At 39.3% G+C, this 20,903-nt stretch overlaps 1 protein-coding gene across 1 annotated transcript in view; it reads left to right on the forward strand.

The window, feature by feature from the left end:
• Positions 1-20,903, forward strand: part of LOC126183810 (conserved oligomeric Golgi complex subunit 2) — an 85,124-nt gene that overhangs the window by 27,318 nt on the left and 36,903 nt on the right. The window contains exons 6-7 of the mRNA XM_049926057.1: positions 70-209; positions 19,902-20,069. Of these exons, the coding sequence (XP_049782014.1) occupies positions 70-209; positions 19,902-20,069 (308 nt within the window). The remainder of the gene's footprint in view (positions 1-69; positions 210-19,901; positions 20,070-20,903) is intronic.

The following is a 20,903-nucleotide window of genomic DNA, read 5'->3' on the forward strand; positions in this document are numbered from 1 at the left end:
TTGAGTCAAGGTATTTATATATTTAAAATAAAGAACTTTAATGTCAAATTTTAATTTAATCGATTTTAGCATTTTTCAGAAACTGAGATGTTTATGAAAAAGTTGGAGTACTTCTGTGGAGTGGAAGGGGACATAAGTAAATTCCACAGTCACCCACAGTACCAGTCCTTCATAAACAAATGGAATTTATCCATATATTTTCAGATCAGGTAATACAATATATATATTTGGGTTACATATATGTAAAGATTGTTGTGTTTTTGGGTTAAAAGGAGACCATTCACTGAAAGGCACAAGTGTTGAGTTGCACACACAAAAGAAAGAAAACTTGTTAGCTTTTGGAGTTACCTGGAGTTATCCTTTGACATGGTAACATAAAAAAAAGAAATACACACACACACACACACACACACACACACACACACACACACACACACACACACACCTATGCCTGTGCCCCTGCATTGTGCCGGCTGAACTAACAGTGCCAATGCTTCTTTTCAGCAGACAGGGTTGTGGTGGGGGTAGTGTCGGTTGTGGTGGGTAGAGCGAGAGGGAGAGGGACTTGGGATGGCAGCTAGCAGCTCGGCGTGAGATGGCCAGTTTGCTGGCTAGGAATGTGAGAGGGAGGGGTGGCACGTATAAGGGTTGGCACAATTTTAGAGGCCGGTGGGAAGCAACACATGCTGAAGGCGATGTGGGGACATGCATTGGGAGGAAGTGACAGGATGGACGAAGGGAAAATTGTTGGGTGGAGGGTGCAGGTACATTGTGTTACCTGAGATTGTGGCCAGACAACAGGAGTGGAGAATGCGTTGTAAGAATAACTCCCATCTGCATAGTTCAGAGAAGCTGGTGATGGAGGGAAGGATCCAGATGGCTCAGGTTGTGAAGGAGCCATTGAAATTGAGCACGTTGTGTTCAGTTGGATATTGTGCCACAGGGTGGTCAACTTTATTCTTGACAACAGTTTGGCATTGGCCATTCATCCTGTCGAGCAGTTGGTTGGTAGTCATACCAACATAAAAAGCTGTGTAGTGTTTGCAGCAGATTCGGTACATGACATGGCTGCTTTCACAGGTGGCCCGGCCTGTGATGGAATAGGATAAGCCTGTGACAGGACAGATGGAGGTGGTGCTGTGTGGGTGGATTGTGCAGGTCTTGCACCTCATTCTACGACAGGAATATGATCCCTGTGGCCAGGGACTGGAAGTAGCATCAGGATTGACTGGGATGTTGTGTAAATTGGCAGGCGATGGAACAGCACTTCAGGAGAGGTGGGAAGGATCTTATGTAAGATGTCCCTCATTTCAGGCCAGGGTGGTAGATAATGAAAGCCCTGGTGAAGTATATGGTTCAGTTGTTCCCGTATAGGATGAGAGGGCACTCCTTTATAGCTGGTTCTTGGGGGTGGTGGGAGGATTGGGGGTATGTGAGGGTATGGCATGGCAAATCTCTTTGCGGACTGAATTTGGGGAGTATTGCCTGTCTGTGAAGGCCTTTGTGAGGCCTTCTGCATACTGGGCAAGGGAATTCTCATCACTGCAGATACATCATCCACAGGTGGCTAGGCTGTGTGGGAGGGAATTTTTGGCGTGGAAGGGATGGCAGCTGTCAGAATGCAGTTACTGTTGGTGGTTATTGGGTTTAATGTGGACAGCAGTGTAGATGGACCCATCGGAGAGGTGGAGCTGGCTATTGTGCTTCCATTGAAAGAATTTCTGCTCTTGTTGACCAACACCTCAGCCAATTGCCTGAAACTTATCCTCCCACATCAAAGATACTGACCACTTGCCCACTTACCGACTTTCCACCATCACCACCCCTTTACCTCCTGAATCCTTACTCATCACTGTTCATGCCATCTCCGTATGCAGCAACATCCCTCATGCTGACGGCCTTGCCTCTGTTGACCACTATCTCTTCCAATGCCCTTCATACTCTAAACCAACCATCTCTTTCCTTATACACCTTACCAACTATATCCTATCCCACAATTACTTTTCCTTTGAAGGGAAGGTTTACAAAAAAATCTGCAACACAGCCATGGGCATCCGCATGATACCCACTTATGCCAACCTGTTTATGGGTCATCTAGGGGCAGCCTTCCTAGCCTCCCATACTCCCAACACCTAGTCTCATTCAGGTTCATTGATGGTACTCTCAGGATCTGGACTTAGGACCAGAGTGTCCTATGCACATTCCTTCTCAACTTCACCACCTTTTCTGCCATCTGCTTCACCTGGTTGGCCTCCTACCAAACTCATCACCTTTGCTTGATGTTGACCTCCACCTCTCTGATGGCTTCATCCACTCCAAAGTCCACATTAACAAACAACAGTACCTGCATTTTGGCAGCTGCCATCCCTTACACACCAAAAAATCCCTCCCATACAATCTAGCCACCCATGGCTGACATCTGCTGTGGTGAGAATTCCTTTGCCCAGTATCAGTATGCTGAAGGACTCACAAAGGCTTTCACAGACAGGCAATACCCCCACCCCCCTGCGCCGCAAACCCAGTCCACAAAGAGATTTACTGCACCATATCCCTCTAGCAGACCTAGTTGCAAGATCTGCCCAATCCACCCACTCAGCATTTGGTACTCCAATCCTGTCACAAGCTTATCTTATTCCGTCAGAGGCCAGGCTGCGTACAAAAACAGCCATTCATGTATCAGTTCTGCTGCAAACACTGCACGGGTTTTTATGTTGGTATGACTACCAGCCAGATGTCCGCCAAGATGAATGGTCATTGCCAAACTGTTGTCAAGAACAAAGTTGACCACCTGGCAGCACAACATGCAGGTGATCACAACATGCTCAATTTCAAAGGCTGCTTCAAACCATCTGGATCCTTCCGTCCCCTGCCAGCTTCTCTGAACTATACATGTCATTATGTGAGTTATCCTTACAACACATCCTCCACTCCTGTAATTGTCCTGGCCTCAATATCAGGTAACCTACTGTATTTGCACCCACCACCCAACAGTTTCACCTTCCTCCATCCTGTCACCTCCTCCCAACTCATGTCCTCACATCGCCTTCAGCATGTGTTGCTTCCCACTGGTCGCTACATTGTGCCTGCCTCTATACCTGCCACCCCTCCCTCCTGTATTCCTAGCCAGCAAACTGGTGGTCTCCCGCCGAGCCGATAGTCATCCACACCCAGTCCCTCTCCCTGCCTCCCCCTCCCCTCCCCTTCCCCCTCCCCTCCCTCTCCATCTCCATCTCCCTCTCCCTCTCCCTCTACCCACCACACCTGAAACTACCCCCACCATAACCAGTCTGCCTGCTGAAAAATAGCATTGGCACTGTTAGTCCAGCCATCACCATGTAGAGGCATAAGTGTGTGTGTGTGTGTGTGTGTGTGTGTGTGTGTGTGTGTGTGTGTGTTTTTACTCTAGCTCATCAAAGGATAACTCTGAAAGCTAGTAAGCTTTTTCTTTTTTCTTTTGTGTGTGCCTATTGACAACTTAATACTTCTGCCTTTCAGTGAGTGGTCTCCTAAAATCCAAAAGTATTGACATTCTTCGAGAAGTTTTGTACAACATTTAGAGATTGCTTCAATTATTACATACCACAGAATATACCATTACATAATTACTGCCATTCTGCTGTGGAAATTAGATCATATTGTGAGTATTTGATGCAGTATAAAATTATGTCACAGGTACCTGTAATTGAAAGAAATGTTTTGGTTCACTGTGTGTTCATATAATGAGAGAGTTATTGATTTAAGTAACTTTGACAAATGAAAGAGTGTAATGACTGGTATTCTCAAAAACATAATGTGAATGGCAATTACTCATTGTTTTCTGTAAAACTGATGACAAAAATTTCAGAAGATTATAAAGCATTTAGTATCAATTCCTTGTACAGAAATATGAATGTTGAAAGCTTCTCTGCTCTGTATAGTATAAAAAATTGTAATCTTTGTTACAACTAACAGTGGGTTGTAATCTTAGGGAAAAACATAAAAGTTTTTGCACACACCACTTGCACGACTCCAGAGCCGATGGTTTAACTTGAATCACTCTTGGCATGGAATCAACAGTTACTGTTGCAGTGGGCGTGGGTATATTGTGGTTGGAAATTGAAACAATGGAAAAAGAAATTTCTGGTCGAATGTATTGTGCTTCCTGTTCCAACATCGCACAGATTGTTTTCCTGATACATTGTCTTCTGGGAGACTACCTGATACGAGGAGTGACCAAAATGTAACTAGAATTCCATTCCTACTGGTGGAGAGGAGGTAATGACCGATTTTCCTGTTAAGTGCCACATTTCGCACTGGTTTTAATCAGTTGACCATGCAACTGTTTATTTGGAGTACTTATTTTCACAAATACTTTTCTCATGTTCAGAATTTTCGAGTTCAGGCAAAAAAGCCTACTAATATCAAGATTTTGTCAAAAATCATTATAGTTGAGATTTAGTGCTCTAAGTGTGACACAGAAATCAGTCAGTTTTCAAAATGTTGGAATACTGCTTAATCACCGCAATCAAAGGAATCAGAACAGATTAAAACTAGTGTGAAAACATTTTTTACACACAAAGGGGATAGTTCGGTATGAATTTATTTCCTAAGGTACCACAGTTAATGAGGTTAACAGGCATTACTACTTTCAATTGTTAAAGAAATTTCATGTGGTACTGCTACAAAAATTCCCCATTTTGTGGTGATCAGAGGACTGGTTAATCCACCGTGACAGTGCTTCTGGTCATACAGGATTGACTGTCAGTCTGATTTTGACCGTAACCGAAGTGTGGTTTGAGATCCATCCTACACAATTTTTCTTGTTAATTACAGTTAAAATGAACAACAATTGGAATGTTTTCAGGACATAGTTCAGATGAACCAAAAATTATTTAATACATGGGATAGTTAATACACTGCAAGAAGACACATCAGCAGGTAAACTCCGTATCTTCCTGTGTGCAATCTCTGGGATCTCTGGCTGTCACAAAATGTGCTATAAAACTGTGGGCTGCATAATTGTTACTGCAAAGAACTTGGATGACTTCATGTCTTATGTCCCCCTCCTTCCAACGTCTCCCCCAAGTCAATATATTATTAGATGAGTGGTCATAATTTTGTAGCTGATAAGTGCTCAATACGTCACTTCAACTGAAATGCTTAACTCGTTAAAATTTTCTTTGGAGCTATTCAAATTTATATTTGTATATATACTGGCTAGTGTGTAGCAGTTTCACCTACTTTTTAATTCTTTCTTTGTTGTCCTCGGTGTTGATGTACTGCGTTGCCACACTGGCTGAAAAATTGGGGTTTTTAATGTGGACACTGACTACTGTAAATAATGTAGCCAACAGGTACACATTTGTGTTTCCCTGTAGTTTACTTTCACTTTGCACCCCCCCCTCCCCCCCAATAATACACAGTTATTGATGTATGGCCAGTGTACATTTGTTTAAACTTTTCATAAGCCTCATTAATAGTTTGCAGGCTAACCTCCACATACTGCTACAATAGTTTTCTGTTGAACATCTACGAGCAATAAAAACATAACCACATAGTTCACAGTCCTTCAAATAAGTTGAACAGTCACTGTCATTGCTTTAACACATGGCCTATTGGTGTAACACTTATTTCACTGTTGATACATTGTTTTCGTTCTAAGCAACACAGGTTCCTCGACTGAAATTCGGCCATGGACTAACTGTCTTGTGACCAAAAATTGGGCCCTTATATATCATAACAATAATAGGTACTGAAACTACACATTGTTCAAAGTTTAATTTACAGAAATTACAATTAAAACTTAACTCATTAAATTAACTGAATCCATTGAAAAATTGGTTCCTTTTAACAGTTTCTTGTGCTATGAGGATTAAGCCGAATTATTTGTTTAAATCATGAAATTAACATATATAGTTATGTTAACAATACTTTTGACAAAACTGTTAATTACTTTGGAATTAATTAAGGTCTGGCTTTGCTAACATGTATTTGAATAGAGCCAAATAAATACTTTAAGAATACTATTAGTTGTTCCTCCAAATGTTTATAACTAGTACACAGTTTATATTTGTATATACATCAAATAGAATTTAACTTACTAAACAATCACTGATTTCTTTCTATAATAAAAGATACTAACTAGGAATAGTCAAAATAAATTATAAAATCAATTACATACATAAAACTAAGCACAAAATTAGATCTGGTGTTGTATTCTTTAAAACTGAGGGCCAACGTTTCTCCATTATGAAAATATAGATTATACTCATGTCTGTTAAGGGTAAATAGTTCAAAAATGAAAAAACCAATTTCAGTAGGCAGATGGCAAAAACAAGAGGTGAATTAAATATATTCCAGCTTGCTTCATCTCTAGCAATTCAGTGAAAACTGTTGACGCATATCATTAGACATAGATTCCACAAATGATATAAATCTCTTTATTTAAATTTTCACTTTGTGACTGTGCTGCCCACCCATTCCATTCATAAAAGTCTCTGTTTTCATACATTACACATACATAGCTACATATGCCATCTGAGGGCTCTCAGCCACTAATGGCTAGGTTCAGGTTTGTTGAACTTGAGGTTCCTGTGCTGCAGGCTGAACAGTTCTGCAAGTCATCTGTTACCGTTAAACAGTGTATACTTCTGAGCATCTGTTGACTTGAAAAGTGGAATATTATACATGAGTAGAATTGTATGTGTGTGTGTGTGTGTGTGTGTGTGTGTGTGTGTGTGTGTTAGAGAGGGAGAGAGCGGGGGTGGGGGGAAGGTAATTTCTTGTTCTCATTCTTCACTTCATGTATAAGGCAAATTTCTGTTATGGCACTCCATCTCATGTATGGTCTTCCTACATCATTTCTTCTTCACTGCATTCATAATTGAGAACCTTTTCAGGAACTCTTTCTCTACCCATATGATCTACATTTTCCTTCCATTGTCTCCCATTTTCCTTCAGTTTTTATTTTAAGTCATATGTTCCTTAATCTTTCCTTATATCTTCATTTCTTGTACAATCTTCCCTTGTACATCCTTCTGCTCTTCTTAGAAATCTCATTTCTGGAGCCTGTATTGTACTTTCTTTGTGTCTTGCCCATGTTTCACTTCCATAAATAAGTGTTAGTAATGCTATTGTTTAATAAAACTTCAGCTGGGTTTCTTTCTTGGCTTTATTTTGCAAACATTTTATGATCATTACACATGTGGAAGTAAATTTATTTAATTTTTGCTCCATGTCGTGGGTATATTAGTAAGCAACATCACATCCTAGATATTTAAAATGTTTTAACTTACTCCGAGATTTTATTATCTAAAACTATTTTAGATCTTACTGGTTGTCTGCACTGAAATACCATTACTTTCATTTTATCTACAGCTTTCTCCCATCCCCTGCTTTTTCTCTTATGACTCCCCCACCCATTCTCTTCCTCCAGTCCCTGTACATGACTTTTTACAGCAGAGCGCAAGAACACACATGTTGGTAACTCTAAAACTGCCACTGAGTTATTTGATTTTGATGAAACTTGTCGAAATGGAAAACAAATTACTATGTCAAAAAGCTGCTGAACTCTTAATATGCCATGACTGGTGAATGGGGATTCTGTTATATTAAGGTCAATGGGTGTGCACTATGTACCAGCAGGTAGTATCGCTTGCTGCTGATGGCAGTTTATCATTCTTCAATATTTCTGCTCATGTTGGTCATGACCCACAAGTGCCATATAAATATGGAATCAGTAGATTTTTGAGGGCTGTAGTTAGTGCCATGCACAGTATCAATGGCCCCAAGAGGAAGGACACATTTTTCACTTGGTGACGCATGGTCACACAGCCACATCCTGTTCCTTGGCTCAAGAAATGGACCCATCAACAACATTTTATTTTCAGATGAATCCCAGTTCTGAATACAGCATCATGAGGGACACGTGTATGCGGAGGCTTGGAGAAGACCAAACCTTGCCAGATTGCATTTGTCACTGTATGGGCTGGCAGCCAGTGTGATGGTATGGGATTTCATAGCGTACACAGATAGATGGTAATGTGGACATATGATATACTAAGGTCAATGGCTGTGCACTATCAACAATATTACTTGAGAGACTGCATGTTGCCTGTGCTGTTGCAACCTGCCTCAGTGTGGATGGTGTTCGACTGTTGTCCTGACTGGCATGTTCTGCAGATGTGTCACCTTCTGAAAACATCAGGTCACAGAATGCCAAGAGACTGGCCTGCCATTACTCACTGGTCATTATAATTGATGAACTTTGACATAGAGTTGATGCAGTATGGAATGATATACCTGTATCTGTCATCCAGACTCAGTTCACTGAATGCCCAGCTGAGTTAAGAGTTATTGCTGCAGCCAGAGGTGTTTGCTCTGTGTACAAAATTTCACACCCTGTATAACGCCAGATCACCAACAAATGTACAATTTTAATAGCTGGTGTGTGTGTGTGTGTGTGTGTGTGTGTGTGTGTGTGTGTGTGTACTTCTGTTGTACTTCTGTATATTTCACTGGTGATGGGGTCTAGTGTGATGTCTTTGACACTCCAAATGAAATGGAATATACTGTTGTCAGTTGGTACTGGCATCCAAATAATGAAGATAGTTTACATGCTTAGTTCTCCCCAGAAAATAATGGAAAAGATGGCTTTTAATAGCAGTTACAGGTCAGAAGTTTTTCATAATGCCTATATTGTTATCAAGGTGGGGAATCTCTGAAAAGTGCCTAACCAAGGGTTGGAATCAGTAGCCATGCCTTTGAAGGCAGCTAGGTAGCTTTCTAGTGGAAAAACAAAGATGAATAGTCAATGTTGTTGAAGTGCATAACATACTTAATTTCATTACTTGCTATGGCACAATAGGGACTAAGACAGAAGAGTTAACGGAAAGATGAGCACATGTGGGGAGTTACAGTGCTAAAATCATTATGAACAAAACTTGTATGCTAACAAGGGAACCTCCCCATCGCACCCCCCTCAGATTTAGTTATAAGTTGGCACAGTGGATAGGCCTTGAAAAACTGAACACAGATCAGTCGAGAAAATAGGAAGAAGTTGTGTGGAACTATGAAAAAATAAGCAAAATATACAAACTGAGTAGCCCATGCGAAACATATGCAAAATCAAGAATTGCATGACCTCAGGAGCGCCGTGGTCCCGTGGTTAGCGTGAGCGGCTGTGGAACGAGAGGTCCTTGGTTCAAGTCTTCCCTCGAGTGAAAATTTTACTTTTTTATTTTCGCAAAGTTATGATCTGTCCTTTCATTCATTGACGTCTCTGTTCACTGTAATAAGTTTAGTGTCTGTGTTTTGTGACCGCACCGCAAAACCTTGCGATTAGTAGACGAAACGACGTGCCTCTCCAATGGGAACCGAAAACATTTGATCACAAGGTCATAGGTCAACCGATTCCTCCACAGGTAAACACGTCTGATATATTCTATACGACACTGGTGACGTCATGTGCGTCACATGACAAGAATATGTTGTCGACCCACCTAACTTGCACACTTGGCGAATGGGTAAAAAGATTCTTCTTCTTTGCCCGATTTAGGTTTTCTTGTAGATGTGATAATCACTCCCAAAAAAGTGATGAAAACATTAGAGTTTGTCAGATAATAATTGTCTGAAAATAAAAAATTAAATTTTTCACTCGAGGGAAGACTCGAACGAAGGACCTCTCGTTTCGCACCTGCTCACGCTAGCCACGGGACCACGGCGCTCCTGAGCTCACATCTATCTTGCCATGGACTACTCAGTTTGTATATTTTGCTTATTTTTTTCATAGTTCCACACAACTTCCTGTTTTCTGAATTGATCTGTGTTCAGTTTTTCAAGGCCTATCCACTGTGCCAACTTATAACTAAATCTGAGGGGGTTGCGATGGGGAGGTTCCCTTGTAAGAAAAGCCACAGTATTTATTTAACCTTTATTTCATTACCCAAAAGAAAATATCACAATCTTTCAGTACTTCATAACCCTGAATGTTGAGCCAAACTGGCAATAGTCAGAAAGCAGTCAACATGTTAGAGATGCTTGCTGAAAAGGTACTGGAGCTTTAAGGACAGTTCCCCCCTTCTAACAGCCGTGTACCGCAAGTCTCTAGAGGAACAGAAGGTTCCAAATGATTGGAAAAGAGCACAGGTAGTCCCAGTCTTCAAGAAGGGTCGTCGAGCAGATGCGCAAAACTATAGACCTATCTCTCTGACGTCGATCTGTTGTAGAATTTTAGAACATGTTTTTTGCTCGAATATCATGTCGTTTTTGGAAACTCAGAATCTACTATGTAGGAATCAACATGGATTCCGGAAACAGCGATCGTGTGAAACCCAACTCGCATTATTTGTTCATGAAACCCAGAAAATATTAGATACAGGCTCCCAGGTAGATGCCATTTTCCTTGACTTCCGGAAGGCGTTCGATACAGTTCCGCACTGTCGTCTGATAAACAAAGTAAGAGCCTACGGAATATCAGACCAGCTGTGTGGCTGGATTGAAGAGTTTTTAGCAAACAGAACACAGCATGTTGTTCTCAATGGAGAGACATCTACAGACGTTAAAGTAACCTCTGGCGTGCCACAGGGGAGTGTTATGGGACCATTGCTTTTCACAATATATATAAATGACCTAGTAGATAGTGTCGGAAGTTCCATGCGGCTTTTCGCGGATGATGCTGTAGTATACAGACAAGTTGCAGCATTAGAAAATTGTAGCGAAATGCAGGAAGATCTGCAGCGGATAGGCACTTGGTGCAGGGAGTGGCAACTGACCCTTAACATAGACAAATGTAATGTATTGCGAATACATAGAAAGAAGGATCCTTTATTGTATGATTATATGATAGCGGAACAAACACTGGTAGCAGTTACTTCTGTAAAATATCTGGGAGTATGCGTGCGGAACGATTTGAAGTGGAATGATCATATAAAATTAATTGTTGGTAAGGCGGGTACCAGGTTGAGATTCATTGGGAGAGTCCTTAGAAAATGTAGTCCATCAACAAAGGAGGTGGCTTACAAAACACTCGTTCGACCTATACTTGAGTATTGCTCATCAGTGTGGGATCCGTACCAGATCGGGTTGACGGAGGAGATAGAGAAGATCCAAAGAAGAGCGGCGCGTTTCGTCACAGGGTTATTTGGTAACCGTGATAGCGTTACGGAGATGTTTAACAAACTCAAGTGGCAGACTCTGCAAGAGAGGCGCTCTGCATCGCGGTGTAGCTTGCTCGCCAGGTTTCGAGAGGGTGCGTTTCTGGATGAGGTATCGAATATATTGCTTCCCCCTACTTATACCTCCCGAGGAGATCACGAATGTAAAATTAGAGAGATTAGAGCGCGCACAGAGGCTTTCAGACAGTCGTTCTTCCCGCGAACCATACGCGACTGGAACAGGAAAGGGAGATAATGACAGTGGCACGTAAAGTGCCCTCCGCCACACACCGTTGGGTGGCTTGCGGAGTATAAATGTAGATGTAGATGTAGAAGGGATCTTAGACCATCTACAGTAAATTTTTTGCATGTAATTTGAGTAGCAGATAAAACTGTTTTAAGCAGAATGAAAAAACTCAGTGGGTCACTGCTGTTAACACATTGTCTACAAACATTTAATAATGTACTTAAAAATTGTTGTTCTCGGTCAAGTACTTGGATCACAAACTTTTTCACTACCCACTTCTGTGTAATTGAAATCAGTTGGCACCATTGATCTGATCCCATCAAAGTAATCAGTAACAGCATGTTCCTGGTACTTACAGACACTATCATAAAACAGGTGTTAAGTGAACATAATTCCTTTACAAATGTTTCTAATGTTACATTTATTGAGAATGAAAAATTAATATCTCTGAAAATATGGCTATGGAAAAATAAAAACTTTTTGCTGCAAGCTAGGGTGTGAGCATGGATGCTACTCACATCTCTTCCACACACTCTTCCTGACTGTGCAGCCTGCCATTGGTGGTGTAGTGAAATATGCCAACTGAGGTGTTGATTATACAGAGTTGATCTTGGAGTAGATTCTGCCCTGGCATTAATGGTTTTCCTTTGTCAGTACAGCTTTGACAGAAGATAGACAACAGGAAAGTGTGTCAGGTTTTGGCATACAGGATCAACTATGCCCAAAATGGTAGTGTATTGATAGCCAATAGATTTTACACATCTGATGTTTATTGAGGGAGCATCAAAAAGTAGAGGGCATACCCATATCATCCATCCCATTCCGTTGCTCTTCCCACATTGTCAGGGAAACATTTTCTTCTAGCAAGGAGATGTCGATGCACACATATTTTGCATTATGCAACAAACTCTTTCCCTCCCATGAGACACAGCCTTGTTGAAGGCACCTTCAGTGACGGGTGGGAGTGACTGCAAGCTCCAGTGAAGTTGAGGACTATACCAGTAGCATAGCAATTGTCAAGGTCACCCAAGCCAGACAGGCCTGGACAGAGGAACGAAATGAATCATGTCTCACATAGGGCTAGCGGGGAGGGGCTCGATAGGCATTGGGAAACCATCACTGTAGGGGAGTAAACCCCAAGGGAAAATGCTGGTCCTCCAGATTGGGGGTTGGGCGAGGGGCTAACAATCTCATCTCATAAAATGAAATTTTTGCAGATACCACACATTGATCTCAGAAGGTTACAGATACAGTATGATGACGTGTGATGAAGCAGGCTGGGATATTTTTAATTCCCCTCTTGTTTTGCCATCTGCCTACTTAAATTTGTTTTTTTTCATTTTCAACTAATTATCATTAACATACGTGAGTATAATCTGTATTTTCATAAAAGAGAAAGGTTGGCCCTCAGTTTTAAAGACTATAACACCAGATTTAATTTTGTGCTTAGTTTTAGATATGTAATTGATTTTCTAATTTATTATAGGGTGAAATCACTAATTTTTTGTAACTCAAAATTCTATTGTTGACATATAAACAAATATAAATTCTGTACTAATTATAAACATTTGGAAGACAACATACTAATAATCTTAAAGTATCTATTTAGCTCTCTTCAAAAACATGTTAGCAAAGCCCATAATTAATTCAAAAGAAATTAACAGTTTTGTCAAAAGTGTTGTTTGCATAAGTGTATGTGTTAATTTCATGATTTAAACAAATAATTCAGCCTAACTCTCGTAGTAGACGAAACTGTTTACAAGACAGAATTTTTCGATCTATTCAGTTAATTTAAAGAGTTAAGCTTTAATTGTAATTTCTGTAAATTTAACTTCAAACAATGTGTAGTTTCAGTACCTATTATTGTGAAGATATATAAGGGCCCAATATTTGGTCCTGAGACAGTCAGTCCACAGCCGAGTTTCAGACAAGAAACCTGTGTTGGTTAGAACAACAACATTGCTTCAGATTGACTGTGGAATAAGTGTTAAACAATTAGGCCGTGTGTAAAAACAATAACAGTGTCTGCTCCACCTTTCTATTCTTCAAGAACTGTGAACTTTGTGGTTAGGCTTTGCTGTTCGTAAATGTTCAACAGGAAACTATTGTAGCAGTATGTGGAGGTTTGCCTGCAAACTATTAATGAGGCTTATCGACAATTAAACAATAGCACACTAACCATCTAACTGTGTATTATTACGTGCTTGTGAACAGTGAAATGAAAGTACTGTGAAACGCAACTGTGCACCTGTCGGCTTCTTTACTTACACTAGTCAATGTCAGAATCCACAACCCAATTTTCAGCCAGTGTAGCAACGGAGTACGTCGACACAGTGGACAAGAAACAAATAAATAAATAAAGCAGGCAAAACTGCTACGCATGGTGAGGAAAAAGGTTAAGGAGAAGGAAAATGGATATTATGTTAGCCACGTGGAATGTGGGGACATTTAAGAGACCTGGCAAATGGCAAGAAATTAGAGAAGAAGTGGATAAGTATAGAGGAAAAATAGTGGCACCACAAGAAACATGATGGAAGGAACAGGGAGTGATAGCATCGGGGTAACATATACTCAGTGGTGGCTGCTGTGTAAGAGCAAAAGAGCATGCGAACACCCTAACTTTTGACACCTTGTGGATTTATTGATTATTTTTCTTTGAATGCTGTTAAAAATAACATAGATGCTTCAATATGAAAGATATGGCACTTAAATCTACCATGCTACTGCTCCTATAGACTCCGTGAAACTTGGCAACAGGGTCATGAGCATACCTTCAGTTGTGCACGTTTTAAGGAGCTTTTGCACATGCGCAACTGACATGGTGTAATCACCTTATGGGCCAAATACATACAGGTTTGATAAGCAATGTGCACTGTTCACGATGTGCACTTCTAGCCCTTGTCACTCAACTAGAGGTTTACATCAGTGCCAATGGGTGGCAGCACGCTGCAACAGACTTTTATCCCTGTTTGCTTGACATAAATTCTGCTAGATGATAGCACACTCTTCAGATATGCTAATTCACTCACTATATACTGCAGTAAAATTACATTGAATGTCAGTATATGTTAAAATTGTACCAACAGTAAACCTAGTTTATGGGTTTCTGAATGAGTTATAGTATATTAACTTATGAGTTTTATCATCAGTAATGCATCTGAGGCACTGACAATGAAAACTCCCCCTCAGATTAAGTGCTAAGAGGGCCCAGTGAACAGCCCGTCAAAAACTGAACACAAATCAAGCATGAAAACAGGAAGAGGGTGTACTGAACTGTGGAAAAAAAAAGCAAAATAGAAACAGTGAATTGTCCAAGGACAAGAAGTGCAGTTATAGAGAAAGTGAGCAGAGCAGTGAAATCATGGTTAAGTGCTTACAGGTTGGACTGCAACACGGTCGAGCCTTGTTCGAAACTCTGCCATGCCAGTTTTTTTCTGCTGTATTCAAATTTGTGTCTGTGTCATGATGTGATGTCCGTTTGCAACAGCAAGGTGAAAGGATGGGACCAGTAATGACAATTGATTCTGGATTCTGCACAACTCCTCTATTAGCAACCCAAAGTAAGTGGCTGTCAAGTGGGAACCGCAAACATTTGATGACAAGGCAACAAGTCAACCAAATCCTCCACTGGAAAACATGTCTGGTGTGTCATACATGGCATTGGTGACACTATTTGTGTCATATGGTGGAAATCTCTTACCAATGCACCTAATTTGTAGCCTGGTGAGTGAGTGAGATATGCCTCCTTGCCCAATTTAGGAGTTCGTGTGGATGTGATCAGGGGAAATGATGAAAAAAGCAGTTTCACGATCACACAGTTTCTCTGTGCTATGTAACATATGTTTTTATTGGTTTTGAAGTTGCGTTCTGTTTTGGAAGTTTTGGCTGTTGAATTCCTTTGTTGTAACATAGTTGACACCCATTTATTTTTTGTGTTCATTTCTGTGAGATGTCTATGTGTTAGCTCGCGTGCTCTCACAATTCTCACATTTACTTACAATGTTAACATATTTTCGGGTATACTAAGAAGATGTTTGTAAACAACAGATAAGATGGAATGAAATATTGTCATGACATGTGTTTTGTCACAGGTTTCAGGAGATTGGGGATCCTGTGGAATTTATTTTAGGTGGTGACAGAAATCTTGCATTTTCAACAGCAATGTTAACTCAGATATGTTAACTCATATTCTATATCGAGTCTATAGTATGACAACTGCTAATACTACAAAAAGACAACAAACATTTCAGTGACTGGATGGACAGTTCGCAATGTTATGAAAAAAAATGTAATTGCCATGAGTGAGTTTTGAACACGGCTCGCACGCCAAACAGTCTATCACTGTGACCACTTAACCACGATGCCGCGACTGTTTTCTTTCATTCAATATTGCACTTGTTAAGCTTGGGTCATTTACTGTTCCTATTTTTCCACAGTTCACTACAATTTCTTCTTGTTTTCATGCTTGATCTGTGTTCAGTTTTTGACTAGCTATCCACCGGGCCATCTTGACACTAAATCTGAGTGGGGTGCGATGGGGAGTTTCCCTTGTGAGAATCATAAGGGCCTAAAGTACATCACCATTGATTGTGAGAGTGTAGCATTTATTCTTGCTTTTGAAATCTGTTGATCTTATGGTGAGTCAGGTTTATCTGTGTTGTAGGCCCACATTGCATATATGAAAATTCATGAAAAGCTATATCACTGGTTTCTCTGATATGTGCTTAAATGTGTGATTGATGATAATGTGCTGTACACCCTTATGAATCTGAGAACCTCATTTGTATTCTCGTCAAATGACCATGTTGGTAGACGTTACTACAAGAGTTTCATCATTTTGACAAACGGCACTTTGTGTTTGGAGTTGGTTATTTTACTGTGCGGGAATCAGCTTTCATGTGCAGTTTAAACATGAACTATGTTGAATCTATATTAAATGCTACTAGAAAAGTAAAGCTGTGAGGATGGGTCGTGAGTTGTGCTTGAGTAGCTCAGTCGGCAGAGAACTTACCCATGAAAGGCAAAGGTCCCGAGTTCGAGTCTCGGTCTGGCACACAGGTTTAATCTGCCAAGAAGTTTCATATCAACATACACTCTGCTGCAGAGTGAAAATCTCATTCTGGGAACAGAAAAGTAAATTACCAAGAAAAGTTAGCCGCAAAGGAACTAGAGCCTCCAAGAACAGATCCGTTGATTGGGAGAGTGACGAAATCAAATAAGTGTGACTAAAAGTGAACAAGGAAAGTGTACTGTTAGCACAGGTTGCTGTGTGGGTGCAGCATAAGAATATCTCATTTACAGTCCAGAGGTAAATTCGTGATCTGATACATCTCTTAGGGATCTTGTACATTTGTCCAAACAAATGGAAAAGTGTGAAAACTCCCACCTACACAAAAAATGCAAAATGGAGAGTTGCAAAGCTTACACATTATTTCATTATTGCCCTAAACCATATGTAATCATGTACAAAACAACAAAATTCCACAAAAACAATTCTTTCTTGCATCAGATAAGTTATACATATTATTATTATTGGCAATGGGTGTAGTTGTATAAATTTGTTAGTAAGTGAAATTGTTATACAGCAGATGCTATTAATTTCACACTCTGAGACTGATCTGAATCTAAAAATTTGTGAACATCCAGAATGTATATTCACAAGCCGCCACTGCATATACTGATGTGTAGTGGAGAATGTAAAGGGCCATCATGGTACTGGCTTTCTTACGCATTGTGCAGTGAAGGCAGATGTAATTAGTTTCACAGCAATTTGTGGTAGGATGTGCCCTTTGAGACCTGGGGCAAAATTTTTTTTAATGTTACAATGATGTCTACTACAGAGGATGTAGATGAAGATGAGAAGGTTGGTTTTACTCCAAACTGGGGGAGGAAATGAGCAAAGTTCAAAGTTGTGATGTGAAAATGATACATGGGAATCTGAATGCAAAAATAGCAAAATAAGAAGTGTTTAGAAACATAAAAGAGGAAGAAAGCCAGCATGAAGTCAGTAATGATAACAGAATAAGGCTGATAGACTTTGGCAGAGGGAAGAGGATGATGATAATGATAAAAAAACACATGAAATCCAAGGCTAGATATTATGAAGTGCAGTTGGGTACCCCTGGACGGAGTTACAAGAAACCATATAGGCCATGTAATTATAGATAAACGGCACACATCAGACATTATGGATGTTAGTAGCTGTAGAGGGGAATCTGAGACACAGATCATTACTTAGTATGAATCAGATATAGATATAGACAGGAGATAGAGCTGGTGAGAAACAGAAAGAGTAGGGGAAAAGTGAAACACAATACAGAAAGTCTCCAAATTAAAGAAAAGGAAGAAGAATACAAGAATAAATAAGAAGTGCTTTTCAAGAAAAGGAAGAACATGGAAGATGAGGGGACATGGAAACTAAATGGGAGATGCTAAAACAGCCATCGGTGTAGCCATAGAGGAAATACTGTGGAGGATAGAATACAAAAAACAATAAAATGGTCCGATGGGGAGTGTTCACTGGTGTCCAAGAGAGAAATCAAGCAAGGCAAAGAATACTGGGAAAAGAAAAAAAAAGAAAAAGTAAAAAGGCTAGCTGCAGAAGAATATTGAAAGCAGGAGAAAAGAACAGATAAGTTATGCACCGTGACGGAAAGACAATATGAAAGGAGGAAGATAAAGCAGTTCGACAAAATGAGGGAAAATAATGAGATATGAAAGTTCTATGAATGATCTAGAGAACTGAGGAGAGAACTCCAACTGAGAGCAGTCTTATGTAAGGATGAAGATGATAACCTAATTCTAGATAAAAGCAAAGCTTTGGACAGAGAGAAAACCTTGAATGAGGAATAGGAGGAACAGAATTTGAAATTGGAATTTGAAGTAGAAACAGAGGAGCAGGAAGTCAAACCACCAGACTTAGAGGGAGGGAATAATGCAATTAAAAACTTAAAAAATAATAAAGCAACATGAGAAGAATGCATAGAGGTTGATGATTGTCATGATTTGGCAAATTTAGATTATTTCAACTTCACGAGCACATGCACTCCCTGTCACTACAGCTGTCAGTCAATCTGAGGAAGAGAATTAGTGTGCACTATCTATCAGTGCATCGTGTTAATGTAATTTTATGTATTATCATATTTAGCTGGTGGTGGTTCATGTTTTTTGAGGTGGAAATGGGGGACCAGCCTAGCATTCGTCTAAATTAGTGGGAAAAATTACCAGACCAGTGGCCTTTTGCCTGCTACATAGATTCGATTCAGATCTGACCCACTCACATCCCTGTCTCCCAAGATAGTTTGCTGCACATTAAGCTATATGAGTCTAGTAGTGTTACGTTCCAATTTTTTGCTTCCATTTTACTGTTGTTTTATTTCATTTTATGTTTTTCACAATAATGTTTTATATGAAATTCAATGGGCAGTCTGTTTTTGTCAGAAGTGCTCAAAATGAGGATGTAGAACAAGATAATTTTCTGCAAGTTACTTCTTGTGTTATCAACAAAATAAAATAATTCTCTCATATGAAACATGACATCCCTGCATCTTTCATAGCATATGGCTTCACAGAAAGAAACTAGATGAAGTTGGCCAATGAACTAGTTCAGTTCAGTTAACTTTTTTGTCCTTCACAAGATGACCAACTTCACAGCATTAATATTATTGATATTAAATCCAAATAATAAAGTGAAGGTAAATTTCTTTGGTCAGCTTTGTAGTAGTAAGACATACCTCATTGTTCAGTGATAATATATCACTTTAATATTCACTGTACGTGTTAAAGCACACAGCAGGCTCTTTACAAAGACTCCCTCTAAGCTGAAACATGAACTAACAATTTCTATAGAAATTGACTTCAAAATATGTTGGAAATTGGGAAGGAATGTAAAGTATAGGAAGTATTGTCTGTACAAAGTTGTTGCCAATGGGATATTAATGAACTGAAACAGTAGAATGGAATGAACAAAAAATGTAAGTTGTATGTATAGCATTACAGGATGGTCTGCCGTAATTCATTTACTCTATGGAAGCTACAAAATGTTGTATAGATAACACAAAATGTATATATTATGAAAGTTTTGCCACTTAACATGTTGAAAAATAAAACATTGAGAATTAATCTTTGTTCTTCTTTCTTAGTCATCTTTATGAAGAATGCATATATTTAGTTCATTTAAATGTTCAGTAACAACATTTTAATTTAATGAACTAACATCATATTTATGATGTCTTTTTCCTTGTATGATAATTAATGCCTTATGCAAATAGTTTTATTTTATTTACCAGTAATAAATCTTCACTGGCAATAACATTGTAAACTTCAGTTCATAAAAAGAATTATACATTAATATAATTACTTATTTTTATTGAAGAGTGCTAATGTGATAATTTCAAATGCCACACTTGTGGGGAGGCAGCGTAGAATATCACATAAGTTATTTTTCGGTTATACTAAGAAGATGTTTGTAAACAACATATAAGGTGGAATGAAATATTGTCATGACATGTGTTTTGTCACAGGTTTCAGGAGATTGGGGGTCCTGTGGAATTTATTTTAGGTGGTGACAGAAATCTTGCTTTTTCAACAGCAAGTAACTCCAGTTTGAAACTTGTGGCATCTGAAACAGTTTGGAACAACATTAACAGGTGTTGGTCTGATGGCATTTTTCTGAAGCAACTAACACACAAGTAAGAGCTCTCTTGATATAAAATCTGATCATAAAAGTGCCAACAACTTTTGAAAGGGAAGAAGAATAAGAACAAGGTGAATTTGCAAATTGTCATAGGAGTGGCTGTATCACTACACAGAAAATTTTGAACATTTATTTCTGTAAATCCTATCTTGTGGGAATTTTATTCTTTTACTTACATTTCTTTTTGCATGTAGTCATCAAATGATGACATCATTGAAAACATCATAGTATGTACATATAATATGTATAACATTTGTGTACAACTTTTACTACATATTATAATTATGTACAAAGGTCACTGTGTAACATATATAACTTAAAAAATCATGTCTGTGAACACACACATTTATTTACAAGAAAAGATTATATATATATTTTTTTAATTCCTGCCCAGGCATGCTCTTATGGATTCCAGCAATTTGTTATACAACATTGAGCCCCTGATATATGTTCTGGGATCTATTCTTTTTAATTTTGTTTTTGTCTGTAGTAACTGTGCTTACTACTTGTGTTGTAGATCATAACATTTGGGTGTGCCACTCTGATGGTCTACAGAAAAAGTGATGTCTGTGTGCATCAAAGGAGTATACAGTTAGATATTTGTTTCGAATAAAAGCATCGTGATAGGTCTCATGTATGCCAGACCACATAGCAGCTTAATAGCTCTCTTTAGTGGCACTAGTATTGTTCCAGTGTACTTCAGCAGCACAAACCCACAGTTCTATCCCATAATTTATGAATCAGGAACTGACCCATAGAATGCTGTTTTCAGCATTTTGTTACCTACTGTTTTGGACAGCTGTCTATGCAAGTGTAGTTCACTGCATAT

Source organism: Schistocerca cancellata, chromosome 4, assembly GCF_023864275.1.
Source record: "Schistocerca cancellata isolate TAMUIC-IGC-003103 chromosome 4, iqSchCanc2.1, whole genome shotgun sequence".
In the NCBI taxonomy this organism is placed as follows: Eukaryota; Metazoa; Arthropoda; class Insecta; order Orthoptera; family Acrididae; genus Schistocerca; species Schistocerca cancellata.